At 43.1% G+C, this 18,868-nt stretch overlaps 1 protein-coding gene across 1 annotated transcript; it reads right to left on the reverse strand.

Moving 5' to 3' along the window:
- Positions 1-604: 604 nt before the first annotated feature.
- Positions 605-18,666, reverse strand: NNMT (nicotinamide N-methyltransferase). Its single transcript, XM_046016874.1, has 3 exons — positions 18,369-18,666; positions 17,418-17,625; positions 605-1,076 (listed from the first exon to the last, which is right to left on the reverse strand). Exons 1-3 carry the CDS (start codon positions 18,520-18,522, stop codon positions 644-646), a joined length of 795 nt encoding a protein of 264 aa, XP_045872830.1. The 5' UTR covers positions 18,523-18,666; the 3' UTR covers positions 605-643.
- Between the last annotated feature and the right edge of the window lie 202 nt (positions 18,667-18,868).

Genomic DNA, 18,868 nt, shown 5'->3' on the forward strand with positions numbered 1-18,868 from the left:
GCCCCCAAAGGATGTGAATCTGAAGACGCCTGTTTCCAACAGCCACCGTGAGACAGCCCCTCTCATGTCTCTTGCGGACGCCCAACCTTCTCTTCAGGTGGAAGTCACGGCCTTGGCCTAGTTGTGTTAAAGGAAGTGGGAGAAGGGCCTGCCCCATTCTTAGGACCGGGAGCAAAGGGCATGGCTGTGCTCTGTCCCCAGACGTGGTGGTGGCACCCGTGGACCCCGAAGAGGATGGGGTCCCCCGAGAAGGAGCTTGGTGAGGATCAGGAGAAACATGCTCCTGAGAGAGGAGGCGGCAGCAGGCCCCCCGGGGACCAGAGCTCATCCCCGCAGACACTGCTCTGCAGGCTGTGGGCCTGAGTGGCCAGTACTGGGGTGCTTCAGGAGAAAGAGGTCTCCTTTTCTAGTCATGGGTGGCGAAGACCGGACGTGCGGGTTGCTCATCTCTGGGTCCCCCTAGTACAGCTGGGAAGCGCGGAGCCCGCGGTCACCCAGGGGCTCCTCCGCCCGCCGACCGCGCCCACCCTGTCCTCCAGGAGCCACTGGGCTCCCCTGGGCACCATGACGGCGGCAGTTAGAATCAGGGACCGGAGTTAACTGGGCCAGGCAGAGGAATTGCTTTAATGGCAACCACAGCGGATCATACAGCTTTGCTCAGCTTGCGGCCCACCAGGGAGAAGAGCCCTTCGTTGTCGCACATGCTGGAGGAGTAGCTCTGACAGATCACCTCGAACCACTCGATGGAGAAGCCGGCCTCCCTCACCGCAGCCTCTATGGCCTCCCGGCCCAGGCAGAGGCTGGAGAACCGCTGCTCGCCGATCATGTAGTAGCTGCTCTTCAGGGCGTCCACCACCACCAGGAAGCCCCCCGGCTTCAGCAGGCTGCCCAGGTTCCGGAGCGCGGCGCGGTAGGCGGGGAGGTCGGGGCAGGCGGCGTCCAGGCACAGGGTGCTGAGCACGCAGTCGGCGGCGGGCAGGGACACGGCACCCAGCGGCTGGCTCTGGGTCACGTCGCACTTGAGGACCTGCCTGACCGCACGTCTCAGCTTCTCCTCCTTCTCCGGCCCCTTGGCTCTGAAAGACACAAGCCGGCCAGCGCCGCTTGCCACCCTGTGCGCGGGAGAACCCCCATCTCCTCGGTCAGGGCTGAAAATGGCAGGGGTGTCCCAAGGGGTGTATCCTTGGGGACATCCCTGTGGGAACGACGGAGAAAGGAGGCATGAAGGGCCATTTTGGCATGTGAAGGTGACCCCGTTACCCTGCGCTGGGCTCAGTCTCCTTCTGAAGTGGGTAACCGCCTGCTTCTCCCGTGGACTGGAATTACTCCTCCTCCACTGCTAAGAACACTGCCTGGCTCATTTACTACTACTAGTAGTTAACTACTGCTACTACACTGTTTATTTTTTTTTTTAAGATTTTATTTATTTGACAGAGAGATCACAAGTAGACAGAGAGGCAGGCAGAGAGAGAGAGGGAAGCAGGCTCCCCGCTGAGCAGAGAGCCCGATGCGGGACTCGATCCCAGGACCCCGAGATCATGACCTGAGCCGAAGGCAGCGGCTTAACCCACTGAGCCACCCAGGCGCCCCTACTACACTGTTTATTTATTACACTTGTCTCCTCTGCCAAACTGCAACATAGTGGCCACTTAGCCCATTCCTATCAGGCAATAATGGCTTTAAAATGTGGAAACAGGCATGCCTGGGCAGCTCAGTCATTAAGCCTTTGCCTTCGGCTCAGGTCATGATCCCAGGGTCCTGGGATGGAGACCCCCCATTGGGCTCCCTGCTCAGTGGGAGGCCTGCTTCTCCCTCTCTCACTCCCCCTGCTTGTGTTCCCTCTCTCACGATCTCTCTCTCTCTGTGTGTCAAATAAATAAATGAACTCTTTAATACAATAAAATAAAATGTGGAAACAGTATTTCTGTGTATCTGCTGATCAGGCTGGGGCAGGGAGTGGGGTCCTCCGCAGACATTCACAGAAACGGTGGGTAACTACAACACAACCACGGCCAGGGCCCCTCTAGAAAGAAGAAAACCACTAGTTGCTATTCTTGAACCCCAAAACATATTCCAGACAGAGAGCGTGTTTTCTCAAGGGGATCCTTTTGTCAGTGGTCTTGCTCAGAATGCCACCCTTTTCTGCTGAATTAGGCCTGAGAGAAAACCAGTTTGTAAAAGAGGCAGAGAAGGCAAGGGCAGGAGACAGAATAGAGGGCCTTGGATCCTTTTGGAATTTGTTAGGGGAGGTTTGAGGGAACAAGCCGGCGGAGGGCACACAGAGTGCCCAGGAGATACGGAGAAAGAAGTAGCAGCAAATCAGAGAGCTTAAGGGGAAAGCAAGAACAGGTGTTTAAAGTACCCAGAAGGACACAGAGCCCTAATTATAGGAGCGATGACTAGATATCCAGCACTTTGAGGAAGTTAATCAAGAGAGAGAACACCAGGGGTGCACATCCAGGCCTACATTCAGTCAACACACAGTCCGTTGGCTCCAGAAGAAGACAGCCCCTTGGGCAGCAAGGCTTGATGGAGAGAATGGCTCAACATCAGAGCAGATGAGAGAGGGACTTACCCTGGGATCACTTCTGGTCGCCAGGAAAAGTCAATGGTTTAAATAACACTTTGAAATGTACCTCTACATAGAATGATTTGAGATAACAGCAATTAGTTATGAACATCCTATTTCAATATTTAGTTAAAATCTTAAACCCAGGCGTGCCTACGTGGCTCAGCTGATTAAGCATCTGCCTTGGGCTCAGGTGTGATCCCAGAATCCTGGGATCAAGCCCAGTGTCCAGCTTCCTGCTCAGTGGGGAGTCTCCTTCTCCCTCTCCCCTGCGTGCCACTCCCCCTGCTTATGCTCTGTCAAATAAATAAATAAAATCCTTTACAAAAATCATAAGCCCAGTGCATAAAATCAGCTATTTATAAATATCTTTTATAATTTTCCACTTAAGAGGTTTAGCAATAAGCATATGAAAAAAATTCTCAACATTTTTGGCCATCAGAGAAATGCAAATCAGACTGTGGGATACCACTTCACATCCACTGGGACAGGTGTAATAGACAAGACAGTCACAAGTGTTGGCAAGGGTGTGGAGAAACGAGAACATCTTCACGCTACTGGTGAGACTATAAAACGGTCCGGCTACTTTGGAAAACAAGTCTGGGAGAAGTTCCTCAGAAGGGTAATCACAGAGTTACCGCATGACCCAGAAATTCCAAGAGAAATGAACACATATGCCCACACAAAAACTTGTCCATGAGTAATTATAGCAACAGTATCCATCATAGTCAAAAGATGGCGACCCTCCAAATGCCCACCAACCTATGAGGAAATAGATGAGGTGTGGTATACCCATGCAATGGAATCATAGTCGTATAAAGGAACAAAGTATGGATTCATACCGTAACATGGAAGAACCTTGGAAACAGGTTGCTAAGGGAAAGAAAACAGAAGCAAAAGGTCAAATATTGTATGATTCCATGTACATGAAATGCCCAGAAAAGGCAAAGCTACAGAGACCACAAGCAGACCAGGGGTTGCCAACAGGGAGAGGATCCGGGAAATGATGGGAATGACGGCCAGTGGGTACAGGGTTTGTTTGGGGAGTTACGGAAATGTTCCAGAACTGGGGTGAAGATTGCATAACTACATGAATATACTAAGAACGATCCAATTGCACACTTTAAATGGGTGAATCACATGTGATGGTAATTTTGTCTCGGGAAAGCTGTTATATAAAGAGAGAAAAGAAGTAGCTTAGCAAGGTAATGGCTTCAGGGAATTCCTACCACTCAATAAAGGAGGAGAGACAAGGAATGATAATGACCTTTGGCTGGGTCTAGCTACTCTCCTATCAAGGGTAAAATGGTAGTGGGGTGACCTGTTTGTCCTGATTGGTCTGGGCTTTCCTGGTTTTCCCCCTGAAAATCCCACATCCTGGGAACCCCTCTCCGTCCTGGGCAAACAGGAAAGATTAGTCATTCTAAAAGCAAGGAAGTCAGTTACAAAGCTGCCATTCAGCCTCCTAGAATGTGGACGATTTGACCAAACACTTTAAGAATGAAAAATAACAATTCAACATGATGGAAGTCTGTGAAATCCAGTTTGTTTAGGTAAATTAATCTGGAGTAGAGAAATTCAAATAATCTATGTGCACATACGGATAACCAAAGTGCAGGTAAAAAGCTGAGGGACTGACAACACGGTGTGTTTTTTGAACGTGTTTCCAGATGATCCTCTCTACTGGGAACACCGCAACTTGTGTATTTAAGTGACGACGTCAGAAGCAGGTTGGACCTCTGTGCCCTACTTCTTGTGTGTTAAGCTATTTGAAAGACACCCGTTACCACAGAGCTAGTCCTTTCCAGTCAGTTGATGATGGAAATTGTTCCCAAACAGGGAGACACACTGCGGAGTCTGGAAAGCTCACAGAGAATGTGCCAATTTAAGAGGGAAATGAGCTGGAAACACTCACTGCCATGGAGACCCGCTTGTCCCTGGGACCGCAGCAAACGCTGGGGGACTCGGTGGCCCCGCTAGCTGTGCCAAGATGCCACCTCAGGGCTTCTCAGCGCCTGCGTTGTGCCCACCGGCGGGGAAACGGACTGGCCTGCAGACACAGGCAATTACTGTTCAGCTACGCGTTCAGCTCAAGGGTTAGGGAATCAATGCACCCCAGGAAGGAGTTCGGTGGTTCCACAGGAAGCCAACAATAGTGCACTGTTCCTCTAGGTCTGATGACCTGCTCTTTTCAACACATGTAAAAAAGGGCAGTTCTCTCCTCTATAAATATGCATTCCCCGAAGCCTGGGGGAGCTGGGGAGGGACGGAGAGAGAGGGGAATCCAGAGTAGGGCTCCTGGGAAGAGTGCTTGGTGAGAGTGTATCCCCACACTCCAAGAAATTACCCTGAGCTTCAGAGGAGGGTCCTCCTGGCCCGTCTCTGCAAGGCAACTGGCGGACCAGAAGCCCCTGGATGAGATCTTTTGATGACATTCACCCCCCAAAGCCCCATTCCCAGAGTTTCCAGCAGGCCCTCCTGAGGGAGAACCAACAAAATGTGTAAAGGATATAAAAAGCTACATAAGCTTGGATATCAATGTAAGGGCTGTGCGAGCCAGGAATGATTGTTAGTAAGCCCTTGGTACAGGCCACAGCTGAGTCAGGTGAGAGACAGACATTTCAGGAGGGAGAAGTTAGAGAGCAAAAGGCATAGAGTTATTGATTGTATTTTTTCTGAACCTCTGTGATGTGGTGGGAAGGGTGCCTGGCAATGGGGACCCAAGACAGAACAAATGAAAAACAGATCCTATCGTCATAGGGATCACAGTCTGGAACAGTCTGGAGCGGAGGGGAGAAAGAATCCAATGGTCATCCACAAAAGTGACAAATTAACACTGACATAAACGCTAGGAAGGAGTGGGCCAAGAAGCCAACAAAGGAATGTTGGAAGCTTGACTTTGTCTAGAGTATCAAGGAAAGCGCCTCCAAAACAGAGTCAGGTAAGCAGAGACAGAATAAAGGAGAGTTCACTAGGCCACGGAGAATAGGGAGGGGAGGAGGATGTTCCCATAAGGGGGAATGGCATGTGCAAAGGCCATGTGGTGGGTGAAAAGACAGAGGGAAGACCAATGAAGCTGGATCTCAGAAAACACAGTAGAGTGTGGCAGGGAGTGAGGCAATAGGGGTCAGCAAGTGCCTAGACCAGACAGGGCTCTAGGGACCATGTTGAGAATTTTGCTTTTTACACTAAAAGCCATGGGCAGTTATGAAGGGGTGCTTAGGAAGAGAGTGGTATGACCGGATCTACATTTCAAGGCGATCACTTTGGGACAAGAGTAGAGGTGGAAGGCCAGTTAAGGAGGGGGTTGGTGGCTTGGGCCAGGAAAATAGCCTGGATAGAAGATTTTGGATTTGGTTTGAGAGAAACTCCGAGGTAAAATGGATAGAACTTGGTGCAGCTCACAGAACATGGCCGGGAGGGAGAAGGCAAATTTGGCTTCTAGGCTTCTGGCTTGTTCAGGTAATTAGATAATGGCAACACCCAGGGAAGTGAGAGTGCCTGAGATTGAACCAATTTGCAAAGATCAGAGCTCGATTTGGTGCCCTTTCAGACACACAAATAGAAACGCTTACCATTTGAAGGAAACAGCCAGGTGAAGTTTCCTCAGCCTGCCCTGTGCCTCTCCCCAGAGATAGAATGCAGGGAGAACGTCTAAGAGAAAGGCACGCTTCTAAAAGGGGAGTCTTTTCCTAGGTACCACTGAAACACTCACCATGATGGTCAAGATCTCGAAGCTGAGAAGGAATACCACTCTTTCACAAGACATGAAAATACAGAGATGCTTCAGCATAGAGGGAGTTCAAGAGTTTTGTGGGACAAACGTGGCCCAAGTGTGTCTATTTTGGGCAAGAAACTTTTTTTCAAACAGACACGAGAATCTTTGTACAGAGAACGTTTACTTCATCTCTACAGGTGCTCAAGCTTCCTTCTGTCAGACCTGTGGAGGCAGGCGGAGGAGCTGCTCTCTGTAGAGGCACCCCGGGGGGGGGGGGCGCTCCGGCTTCCCCGGGCCCCTCCTGGCTGCCCCGAGGACGGACGGAGGAGAACTTGCAGAGCGTACCTGTGACTCACTCCCCGTCACCAGCATGCTGGGAAGCTCTGTTCTAGACACCAGCTTTTCTCAGACTGCAAAATGTATACTATCTCCCCCGACAACAGATCTCATTAAAATGCGGATTCTCTGGTTCTGGAGGTGGGGAGCAGGGCCTGAGAGTCTGCGTTGTTTTACAGGCTCCCAGGTGATACGGAAGCTGCTCTGTCTGAGAACCACAAGGGAGGTCATTGCCCGCAATTTCCAGAAACCCAGAGGTCCGTCAGCACCGTTGCTAGGATTTCTTCAAGTCAAATCTCATTTTCCTTGATTCGTGCCAGGATGTTTGTATCTTAGCAGGGGACTCTCTGACTTGAGAAGTAAATAACGTGAAGCCAGAGTTGGGTACCACTGCCTTACCACTTCTTGGGTAGCTTGAAAAGTGACTGGTCCCTAAGTGTATAAATCACATTGCCAAGGCCGAGCAACAGGAGACGGCTCCAGTTGTCTTTGGCAGCGGTCGGCACGAGAAACAGCTTCAGATAAAGAGGAAATCATCTCGAAGGAAATAGGTTGTGGGCTGATAGAGGTCCTTGAAGATGCAAGAGAGACGTAAGTCGAATGAGATCGCTATCATTCTCAAAACAGTTGAAGCCACAGGATCTAGTACAAGGATAGGAGTGAGAACGCAGAATTTCACTGCCGAAAAATACAGTTCCTTACTTGAACAGCGATCAGGAAGGGGCCGTTTCTCGGGAGCTGGTTGTTAACAAGCTGATGATTCTGCCATGAGATAAGCAGCAAAGCATTTTACTATCCTGCTAGAGTTTAAGGGGTTCATTTCTGCATGAGATGGAAAGTGTTGTGATAGCCAGGGAAATTGAGAAGAAAGTTTCAAAAGCCTTCTTGACATATGATTTGGACCTCAGAAAAGTATATTGTCCGGCTGACTGAAAACTCTCTTATAAACTTTCCCTGAAATTCTATAAACCCTGGGAACTTCCTTATTTATTCAATCATCTTGAATATTACCCAAATCCTCATAGCTCCGGGGTTTTGTTTTTTTATCCCTAGTTAATACCAGTTTCATTCTGTGGAATCGCCTGGTTGATAGAAAAAAAAAAAAAAGGCTTGAAATTATATTTATTTTGAAGAACGTTATCTTCAGTTTGAAGACCACAGCTAGCATAAAATTCTAAGTAAGGAGCTTATAGGTTAAAATAGCACATTAAAGTAGCCTCTCAACTTCTTGCTAAATGCCAGAGGAGGGGAAATGGAGAAATATTTAGGCAATGTTAAACAATTTTATGGTGTTGTTCACATGTAAAGGCAACAAAAACATGTTCCCAATAGACACAGGCTTAGAAAATGTCACTTATGTGTTCTTGAAAACATTATTTGAAGGTCTATGCAGTGGACCAAAAGATGAATCAGAATTAAAAACTAAACAACTAGAAAAATCATATAAAATGAACACAAAATTAAAATGTTCACATCATTGCAAATACGATTACAAACTGAAAGCAAATGTCCAAAGTGATCTCAAAAAAAAACATGAGAATGATGCTTCAAATTATAATATTTGGATTTAAAATCTCCAATTAAAAAAAAAGATTTTATTTATTTAATACAGAGAAAGAGAGAGAGAGCAAGCAAGGGGAAGGGGCAGAGGGAGGGAGAGAATCAGACTCTCCACTGAGCAGGGAGCCCAATGTGGGGCTCTATCCCAGGACCCTGGGATCATGAACTGAGCTGCAGGCAGACACTTAACCAACTGAGCCACCCAGGCACCCCTAAAATCTCCAATTTTAACAAGAAAGAGTGTGGAAAGAGATGACAGAAGACTTTGGGTATCAAAAATTCTTAAGGTCCTCATTTTATGAGGAAGAAAAAAATTACTGATTCTTACCTGACACTGGTAAGCTGAGAGAATTTGCCTCTAACAGACCTGCATTTTAAGAAATGCTAAGAGAAGTTCTTCAGGTGAAGGGAAGTGATGCCAGATGGAAGTCTAGATCTGCAGAAAGGAATAAGGAATACCAGACAGGACAGATATGCAGATATCTGTCTATATATATATATATATATATATATATATATATATATGTATATATATATATATATATATGACTGTGTGTGTGTGTGTGTGTGTGTGTATATAACTGTCATATATAAAAGACTTTATATATGTTTGTTTAAAATACTACTGGCTAATATGAATATACTTAAAACTACTGAACTGCATACTTAAGAACAGTTCATATACTACATTTTATAGTGTGTTTTTTAAACACAAAAAAGTATAAAGCAATAAAAATAAAAGCACTACTGACTTTTTAAAGCAAAAATAATAAGGGCACAAAATAATAAAGCAAAAATAATTTAAAAAATAAATAATAATAATAAGTGTCTCTGGGTTAAAGCCTCTCCCTTTGGCTCAGGTCGTGATCCCAGGGTCGGGATGGAGTCCCGTGTCGGGCTCTGCTCAGCAGGGAGCCTGCTTCCCTTCCTCTCTCTGCCTGCCTCTCTGCCTACTTGTGATCTCTGTCTGTCAAATAAATAAAGAAAAATCTTTAAAAAAAATAACAATTTATAATGTTATAGTATATACAAAGTAAAATATATAAGAGGTGCATAAGGCAAGAGTGGGTTAAAGGAATTACACTGTTATAATATCTTACATTGTTCATGAGGTAATAGATATGTTAAAAATACATATTGAAATTTCTGGAAAAATTACACATGCACATACATGTATACACCCACACAAAACACAAAAGAGGTCAATAGAAAAGATTAGAGTCAACAGAAAAGATAAAAAGGAATACTAAAAATCTTTATATCTGTACTAGTGGAATATCAAATTATTATACCAAGGAGAAGCAGGAAAAAAGGCATAAATGAACAATAAAACAGATAGGACAAGTAGAAAATATATACCAAGATGATTATCGGTAATTACATTAAATATAAGTGAACTAAAGAATCCAGTTAAAAGGCAGAAATCATCACATTGGATTGAAAAACAAGATGTACTACATACCACTTGCAAGAAAAACATTTTAGGTATTAAAAAAAACATAGGTTGAAAACAAAAGGGTGGAAAGTTATACCATGTCTATTAGTTATCTATTGCTGCATTATAGATTACCTTAAAACTTAGAGATTTAAAATAATAAACACTTATCTTCCAGTTTTTGTGGGTCAGATACTTGGACACAGATTAGCTAATTACCTCTGATGCAAGGTCTTTCATGAGGCAGAGTGTTGGTCATGTCTTCAGTCTCATTTGAAGGTAAAATTGGTGGTGGTGGGGGTGGGGGGGGGCGGGGTTTGCTTCCAAGCTCACTCCAGACAAGCAAGTGAGAGGGGGGCATCCAAAAGGGAAGTCGTAGTATTTTTGTAAGCTAATCTCAGGACTGATGTCCTAGTATTCTGCTACATCGTACTTGTTAAATCCAATGGACACCCAAGGGAAGGCAATTAAACAAGAGATGAATATTTGAGCTAAGATTATTGGGAGCCATCTTTGAGGCTATCTACCACTCCATCCAAATACCAAGCGTAAGAAGGTTGATGTGGCCATATTAATATCAAAGTAGACTTTTTAAATTATTTTCACTTTTTAAAAGATTTTATTTATTTGACAGAGAGGGACACAGGAAGAGAGGGAACACAAGCAGGGGGAGTAGGAGAGGGAGAAGCAGGCTCCCCACTGAGCAGGGAGCCCAATGTGGGACTCGATCCCAGGACCCTGGGATCATGACCTGAGCTGAAGGCAGATGCCTAATGACTGAATCATCTAGGTGCCCCCAAAGTAGACTTTAAGACAAGGAGTATTACTAACAGTAAAGGGAGATATTTCTTAAATATAAAATGGTCAATAAATCAAGAAAACAAAACAATCCTAAAAATATATGCAGGGGGTGCCTGGGTGGCTCAGTGGGTTAAAGCCTCTGCCTTCAGCTCAGGTCATAATCCCAGGGTCCTGGGATTGAGCCCCACATCGGGCTCTCTGCTCCATGAGGAGCCTGCTTTCTCCTCTCTCTCTGCCTGCTTGTGATCTCTGTCTGTCAAATAAATAAAATCTTATATATATATATATATATATATATATATATATATATATATGCAGGTAGCAACAAAGCTTCAAAATGTATGAAGCAAAAGTTGACAAAATGATGGGGAACAAGAGATAAATCAACAATCATAATCTGAGATTTTAATACCTTTCTATTAGTAACTCATAAGCAAAAAATCACATAGAAAATTTGAAAAATACTACCAATCCATCTGACTTAATTGATATTTATAGAAACTACACCTACAACAGTAGAAACTTTCTACTTTCTACAACTTTCTACAACAACTTTTCTACAACAACAGTAGAAACTTTCTACTTTCTACAACTTTCTACAACAGTGTAGAAAGCACATAGATTGTTAACCAAAATAGGCCACATGTTGACCATAAGCTCAATCTCTGACTACAATAAAATTTAAATAGAAAGCAATAACAATATCTAGAAAATCCTGAAATTTTTGGAGATCAAGCAACACAATTCTAAATAATTCAGGTCAAAGAAGATATCACAAAGGAAATTAGAAAATATGTTGAAGGGAGCACCTGGGTGTTTCAGTCAGTTAAGTGTCTGACTCTTGATTTCAGCGCAGGTCAAGATCTCCGGGCTGTGGGATCAAACCCCATGTTGGACTCGATGTTCAGAAGGGAATCTGTGTGAGATTCTCTCTCTCCTCTCCCTCTGCCTCTCCCTGTCCTCTGTGCTCATGCTCTTTGTCTCCCAAATAACAAATAAATAAATCTTGTTAAAAATTAAGAAAATATGCTGAGGTGGATAATAATAAAAATATGATGTATCAAAAAATCATGAGATTCAACAAACAGTTCTGAAGGAAATTTATGGCTTTAAGTGGGCAAGTTAGAAGAAACAAATGTGTGAAATCAATTATCTAAGCTTCTATCTTCGGAAGCAAGAAAAAGAAGAGCATATTAAAACTAAAGTAAATGGAAGAGAGAAAATTAGAAAAATAAAGCCAGAATTCAAAACAATTGAAAATGGAAAGACAATAGAAAAAAAATCAACAAAACCAGAAGTTGGTTCTTCAAAAAGGGTAGTAAAATTGGTCAATCTCTAGCAAGCTTGATCAAGATATATTTTAAAAGACAAAGTGCCAATATCAGGAATGAAAGAAGGAAGATCACTAAAAGAGTAATAAAGATATATTGTTTAAAAAAAAACTATGATGATAAAATTGACAACCAAGATGCATAAGAAAAATTCCTTGGAAAATACTGCTTATCAAAATGATGAAGAAATAGAAAATCAAAATAGCCAATAAAAAATATTATTTTGAATTTTTAAAACTTCACACACATGAGAAAAAATCCCTCGTATAAGCCTCATTTAAGGAAGGAATCATTTAAGGAAGAAATAATACTAATAATACAAAAACACTTTCAAAAAATAGAGGAGGAAGAAACATTTTCAACTTGTTATATGAATCAGACATTATGCTGATATCAAAATCTGCTAAGCATATTATAAGAAAAGGAAATTATAACTCAATATCCTTCATATATGTAGATGTAAAAATCTCTAACAAAATATTAACAAATCACATCCAGTCATACATAAAAAGATACTGTTTTAACCAATGGGTGTATATTAGATTTAAACATTCAAAAATCTTCCAATATAATTCACATTTTCAGAATAAAGAAGAAAAATCATACGACCATCTCAATGAATTCCTCCAAAACTGACAAAATTCAACATTTAACTTAGAACTCCCAGGAAACTAAAAATATAAAAAAATTTCATCTGATAAAGAATATCTGTGAAAAATCTATACCTAATATATTTAACGATGAATCACTGGACATTTTTTTCTATGATGTAGAGAAAGGCACATATGTCTATTCTCATCTCTTCTATCCAACATTGATAGGGAAGTCCTAGACAGTGTAATAAGGCCAGAAAAATAAATAAAAGACATATAGTTAGAATAGAAGAAGTAAAACTATTTTTATTTGCAGATGATATAAGACTGTACATAGAAAAACCTCTGGAATCTACAAAAAGCACTATTAAACTTTATTAGTAAAGTCAGCAAGGTTATAGGACACAAGGTCAATATATAAAAATCAATTGTATTTCTCTATACTAGCAAATTTTTAAAATTTGAAGTTAAAAAGTACAATTAACAATAACATTAAGAAAATAAAACACAGGATCAACTTAACAAAATATATACAAAACTTGAGAACTACAAAACCTTACTGGGAGAAACTGAAGAAGTCCTAGATAAATATAGAGAGATCATGTTTATGGACTGCAGATTCCATATGCCCATTCTCTTCTACTGAATTGTAAATTCAAAGACCACTATCAAAGTCTAAGCAGTCTTTTTTGGAAGAAATTGACAAATTTATTCTAAAATCTAAATATTTGGGGCACCTGGGTGACTCAGTTGGTTAAGCATCCACCTCAGCTCAGATCATTATCCCGGGGTCCTGGGATCGAGGCCCAAGTCGGTGTCCTTGCTCAGAAGGGAGCCTGCTTCTCCCTCTCCTTCTGCCTGCCACTCCCCCTGCTTATGCTCTCTCTCTCTCTCTCTAATAAATAAAATCTTTAAAAAATAAAAAACAGAATTTAAAGATGTTACTTACTTTACTAGAAAGAGAGAGAGTGCATGACCAGGGGAGGGGCAGATGGAGAGGGAGAAGCAGACTGCTCACTGAGCCGAGGATTCAGCCCCAGGACTCTAGGATCATGACCTGAGCCCAAGGCAGACACGTAACTGCCTAAGTAACTAAGCCACCCAGGGACCCTAGTTTATTCTAAAATTTATATCAAAATATAATGGCAGTAAAGAAGCTTTTACACAGTGAAGAAAACCATCAACAAGAAAACAAGGCAGCCTACTGAAGAGAAGTTATTTGAAAATGATGTATCTGGTAAGGTATTAATAACCAAAATGTATAAAGAGCTTATACAATCCAACACCGAAGAAACAAAAAATCTGATTAAAATGGGAAGAGGACCTGAGTGTTTTTCCAAAGATATACAAATGGCCAAGAGACATATGAACACACACTCAGTATCACTGATCACCAGGGAAATGCAAATCAAAACTGCAATAAGATATCACTTCATACCTGTCAGAATGGCTATAATAAAAAGACAAGAAATAACAAGTGTTGCCAAGAATGTGGAGGAAAAGGAGCCCTCATGCACCATTGATGCAGCTGCGTGGAAAACGGTATGGAGGTACCCCCAAAAATTACAATTGAAATACCATAGGATCTGGTAATTCCATTACTGGGTACTTACTCAAAGAAAACAAAACACTAATTTGAAAAGATACAGGCACCCCTACATTTACTGCAACATTAGTTATAATAGCCAAGATTGAGAAGGAACCCAAATGTCCATTCATGGAGAACAGATAATGAAGAGGTGGTGTATACATATATACAGAAGGGACTATTACTCATCCATGAAAAAGGTGACCTCCCCCCCATTTGCAACAACATGGGTAAACTTAGAAGGTATAATGCTTAGTGAAATAAGTCAGACAGAGAAAACAAACACCATATGATTTCACTTGTATGTGGAATTTAAGAAAGGAAGGAAGGAAGGAAGAAAAAAAGGAGACAGATAAAAGAAACAGACTCTTAAATACAGAGAACAAACTGGTGGTGCCAGAGGGGAGATAGGAGGGGGGATGGGGGAACAGGTGAAGGGGACTGAGAGCGCACCTATGATGAGCACTCAGTAATGTCCAGAATTGTTGAGTTGTTATATTGTACACCTGAAACTCAGGCTGTATGTTAATTATACTCCCATTAAATACATTAAATATAATATACGTGTGTAATATATGTGTGTTATGTATGTATATTAAATATAGTATATATGTGTGTATATGATATATGTGTGTATAATATATGTATGTGTATATTATATGTATGTAATATATGTGTGTATATATACACACACTCATATATATAATGACATTAAAATTGCCAGAATAATCTTGAAAAAGAACAAAGTTGGAGGATTTACCCTATCTGAGTTCAAGATTTATTTTTCCTGGTAAAAGGGTTAAAAGGCCAGCATAAACCCCATGGAAGTTTAGTGACTCTGCATGCAGCAAAAACATTAATTGGGAAACAAAATATAAAATTCCTATTTGTTCATACCATATTATAAGGAATTATATAAACAACGAGTCACCTTGATAACTTAAATCAGACAACCCATGCTGACTATCAATAAGCATAGCAGCAACATGTAAGAAAATAAATATGAAGTTTAGAATACTCCAACCAAGCTAGAATTCAGCAGACCATGGAAAGAGAATGAAGGGGTTAAAGAAATAGAAGAAGACTTTAGAGTTAGTTTCAGAAGAGAATCTGACTCAGGAATAAGCACATTTAGAGAAGCCATGAGAATCGAATTTAAGTGCACATATAGAAAAATGAATTTACCATGACTCTAAAAGAAGAGGGTAGAGGTAGACATACTCCTTAGGGACATGTTAAGATCACATGATTTTACATTTATCCCTGGGATTCGGGAATATTACTTCACTCCTCCTGTTGTTCAAGTTGAGAAACACGGACATCATCCCTGAGACTTTCCTCTCATCATTCCCCATGACTAATCATTACCAAACTTTTATCCAGCCTATCTCAACGATTCATCTTAAAATCATCTTCCTCTCTCCATTGCCAACCAATCCAGTGGTCTAAGCCACCATCATCACTTACCTGGATTCAAGTGTCTCCTTCCTGCATCTTTCATTTTCCTCTAATACCTCCCATCCATTCTCCACACAATAGCCCAAGAGAGCTTTAAATGTAAAGGGGCGGGGGGTGGTCACATCACTTTCCTGGCTACACTCTCATGCCTTCTCAGCACACTTGAAGTACAGGATTGTTAGTCTGTCCTCAAAGCCCTAAGTGATCTGAGATGTGCCTGCCTTCCCCGATATGAGGTCTAGGAGACTTGAGGCTTCCTCGTCTGGTCCACCAGTCTATCCCAGTAGATAGGACTATGTGCCACGTCATATGGGCTCAATCTGGGTTTGTTGAATGAATGAATGAATAAATGCTAGTTCCTTTAACAAGGAGCCAAAAGCACTCGTTTCCTAAAGGGGGCTGTCTTCCTGGGAAGAAAGAGCCTTTTTCTGACCAAAGCATGGGATCTGTTCATTAAAAATAGGTATGCTTTGGGGGCACCTGGGTGGCTCAGTCAGTTAAGCATCTGCCTTCGGCTCAGGGTCCTGGGATCGAGTCCCACATCAGGCTCTCTGCTAAATGTGAGTCTCCTTTATTTCCTCTCTCCCCCTCCACCCACGCGCACACGCTCTCTCTGTGTCTCTGAAATAAATAAATCTTAAAAAAAAAAACAAAACAGGAATACTTTCCCATCATGAGCAAAAAGGTAAGGAAAGAGACGATGCTGTGCCACACAGATTAGTATATGAGCAAAGGTAGGGGTGCAAATACAGGGAGAAGTGGATTGGAGAAGGACCGTTACTTAAAAAATACATTCCATTGGGGCGCCTGGGTGGCTCAGTGGGTTAAAGCCTCTGCCTTCGGCTCAGGTCATGATCTCAGGGTCCTGGGATCGAGCCCCACATCGGGCTCTCTGCTCCGTGGGGAGCCTGCTTCTTCCTCTCTCTCTCTCTCTCTGCCTGCCTCTCTGCCTACTTGTGATCTCTGTCTGTCAAATAAATAAATAAAATCTTAAAAATATATATATATACCATGGACAAGAGGGTGGAGAAAGATAGAGAAAGGGTACCAAAAAAGACTATAAGAGCAGGGGAAAAAATGTAGAACTAACTGAGCATGTAAGAAGTAGCAGATGGGACCTGCAGGATCGGAAGAGGAATATCGACGTGGTCTTCTGAAACAGCTTGCAAAGGCATCTGCGGGGCCTCTGCAGCAGCCAGGGCAGTAGAGACGTTCTGCTGCTGGAGGGACATTCCACCGCGCGGGACAGTGGGATTGAGCTGAGCTGTCACGGGACAATCGCCAGAGGATGGAGGCACATCAGGACAAGAGAGAGACAAAATGAAATGCAGAACGGCCCACCGCTGACTATAGGCTATTGACTGGTTCTCACGTGGAGAGAAATTAATCGTTTAAACAAGACTTATTTGCGTAAATCGACTTGTACACAGAGTGGGCTAAGCTGTCGGTCATTAGCCATGAGTATGTCAAGCTCTGATTTTTGTCGATGGCGAGTGACAAATCCTTTTCAGAAAACTCCTTTATGCTGCTAATCTCAGTTCAAGAACCTAGTCAGCTTTTTGTTGTGTCTGGTGGTGTTAGAGTTAGCTGCCTTCGCGGTGGCGTCCCCTGCCCTGGGATGGAGGATGGCCCTGAGGGGCAAGCCCGGACACCCAAAAGCTGCTGGTAAGGAGCCGGTTTCGCCTCTTCCCTGAACTTGTCCTCCATGTTCCTATTCCGTGGACCCTAACCCACATGCTGCGCCCTGCACTGCCCTGGGAAGGTTTGGTCTCTTCTTGGCCCAGTGGCCATCTCTTCCATTCTCCTGTGTTTTCTGCTGTTCTGGTGCACGCACGCGTGCACACACCCACTCCCACTCCTTTCTGGCTCGTTCTCCCTCTCTCCTTCTTATTCTCCATCTGGATTTCTCTCTGGTCTCTGTTTCTTTTACTTTTTAACTTGGACTCTATGGATAATTTGTGGGTCAGAAAAATGAACCATCCCTCAGGTACCACGAGAAAGCCAGGAAGCAGGCTTTGGTTTCTCTACCTGTTCCCTTCCAGCTCGCACACGTAGGTCACCACTGGGGACCAGTCAAAGGCTCCTGGTTCCTTCTTCAGCCACTTCTGCAGCTCCCGCAGGTTCTGGTCTGTATAATCGGTGGCAATGATCTCCTTGAAGGATTCACAAGCAGAGAGGAGCTGGTAGATGGTGGGGCCGGAGCCAATGTCGATGAGGAGGTCCCCTTTCACGCCATCTGGTTTAGAGGAGGCAACAAGGAAAGGGGATCGGACATCCTATGACGGCAGCCAGAGCTGATACACACAGTCTTCACTCGAACTGACAGACCATCTCTCTACTCACTCATCCCTCAAATTCTCTTTTAAATATCTTTGCATTTTCCATTTCCCAATCCAAGCTGGAGGCATGCTGCTGGGATATTTTTAGGTGCAGGAGAAGGAAAACAAGATCTACATCTGGTTACAGACCCCTGATCCAGAAAGACTGCTGAACAGAAAATGTAAAAACTATTAAGGAATACTTCTGGGGAAAGTTAAAATTGTTTTTAAAATTGAGTCATTATGTCTCTCTCCAGAAAGCATCCAATTCTTCCTGCATTGGGAGGTCTTTTCATCTCATGCACACTTGCAACATTCCTTTGAGTTAGAGTAAGTACTAGAATCTTCACTTTTTAAGTGGCCCATCATGGTTAAATGGCTGGCACTGGTCACCTAGCAAACTGATATGAAATCAAGGACAGAATTCCTGCCTCTGGTTTCCCTTTGCACAACCACATGAGATCGCGCATATAAAAGCTCTTTGTAAATTGTAAAATATCCATACCAAAAAAAATTGGTTTTCATCCTCTTTGAATACATAAGTAACATCGAAAGGGCTGTCACATAGCAATGACTAGACACAAACCCAGCCATGCCCTGAAATTTCATCTGTATGTCTCAAATTTTGGCAGAGAGACACACAGATAACACACAAACTTACCCAGGCAGAATATCTTGAAAAGATTTTTCAGGAGATGCCTGAGAATCTCATTTTCCGCAGAGTGTTTGGACCCAAAGTTGTAATATTTTTCCAGGTAATCCCGAGGGTTAAAATGTCTCAGGTAAGTGTCCTTGGAGGTGAAGTTAGTTTCCATCGTGGCTCGCTCTTGCGTCCACCACCCTCCCTCCCTCTCCTCCAGAACCCAGGGAGTCAACGTGCAAAAGTTGGGTTTTTAAGTCCCAGGTTTCAATCTTTCTTCTGTTAGAGTTCAGCCCACACCTTAGAGACCAATGTTTGGTTAAACACTAACAAAAATACACCAAGAATATTTTGGCTGTTCTAGGAGGTGATGAAACTTTTGGGCAAGGGCACCTAGGAGATGTGCGTGTGGGAAGGGGAGGGCCATGAGCTACATGCAGTTCTCGGCCAAGGGGTGAAGTTCAAGTACGGGAAGAATCATCTGGGCTCATCTGGGAAATCATTTAACTCACAGAAGAACC

Source organism: Meles meles, chromosome 8 (genome assembly GCF_922984935.1).
Source record: "Meles meles chromosome 8, mMelMel3.1 paternal haplotype, whole genome shotgun sequence".
In the NCBI taxonomy this organism is placed as follows: domain Eukaryota; kingdom Metazoa; phylum Chordata; class Mammalia; order Carnivora; family Mustelidae; genus Meles; species Meles meles.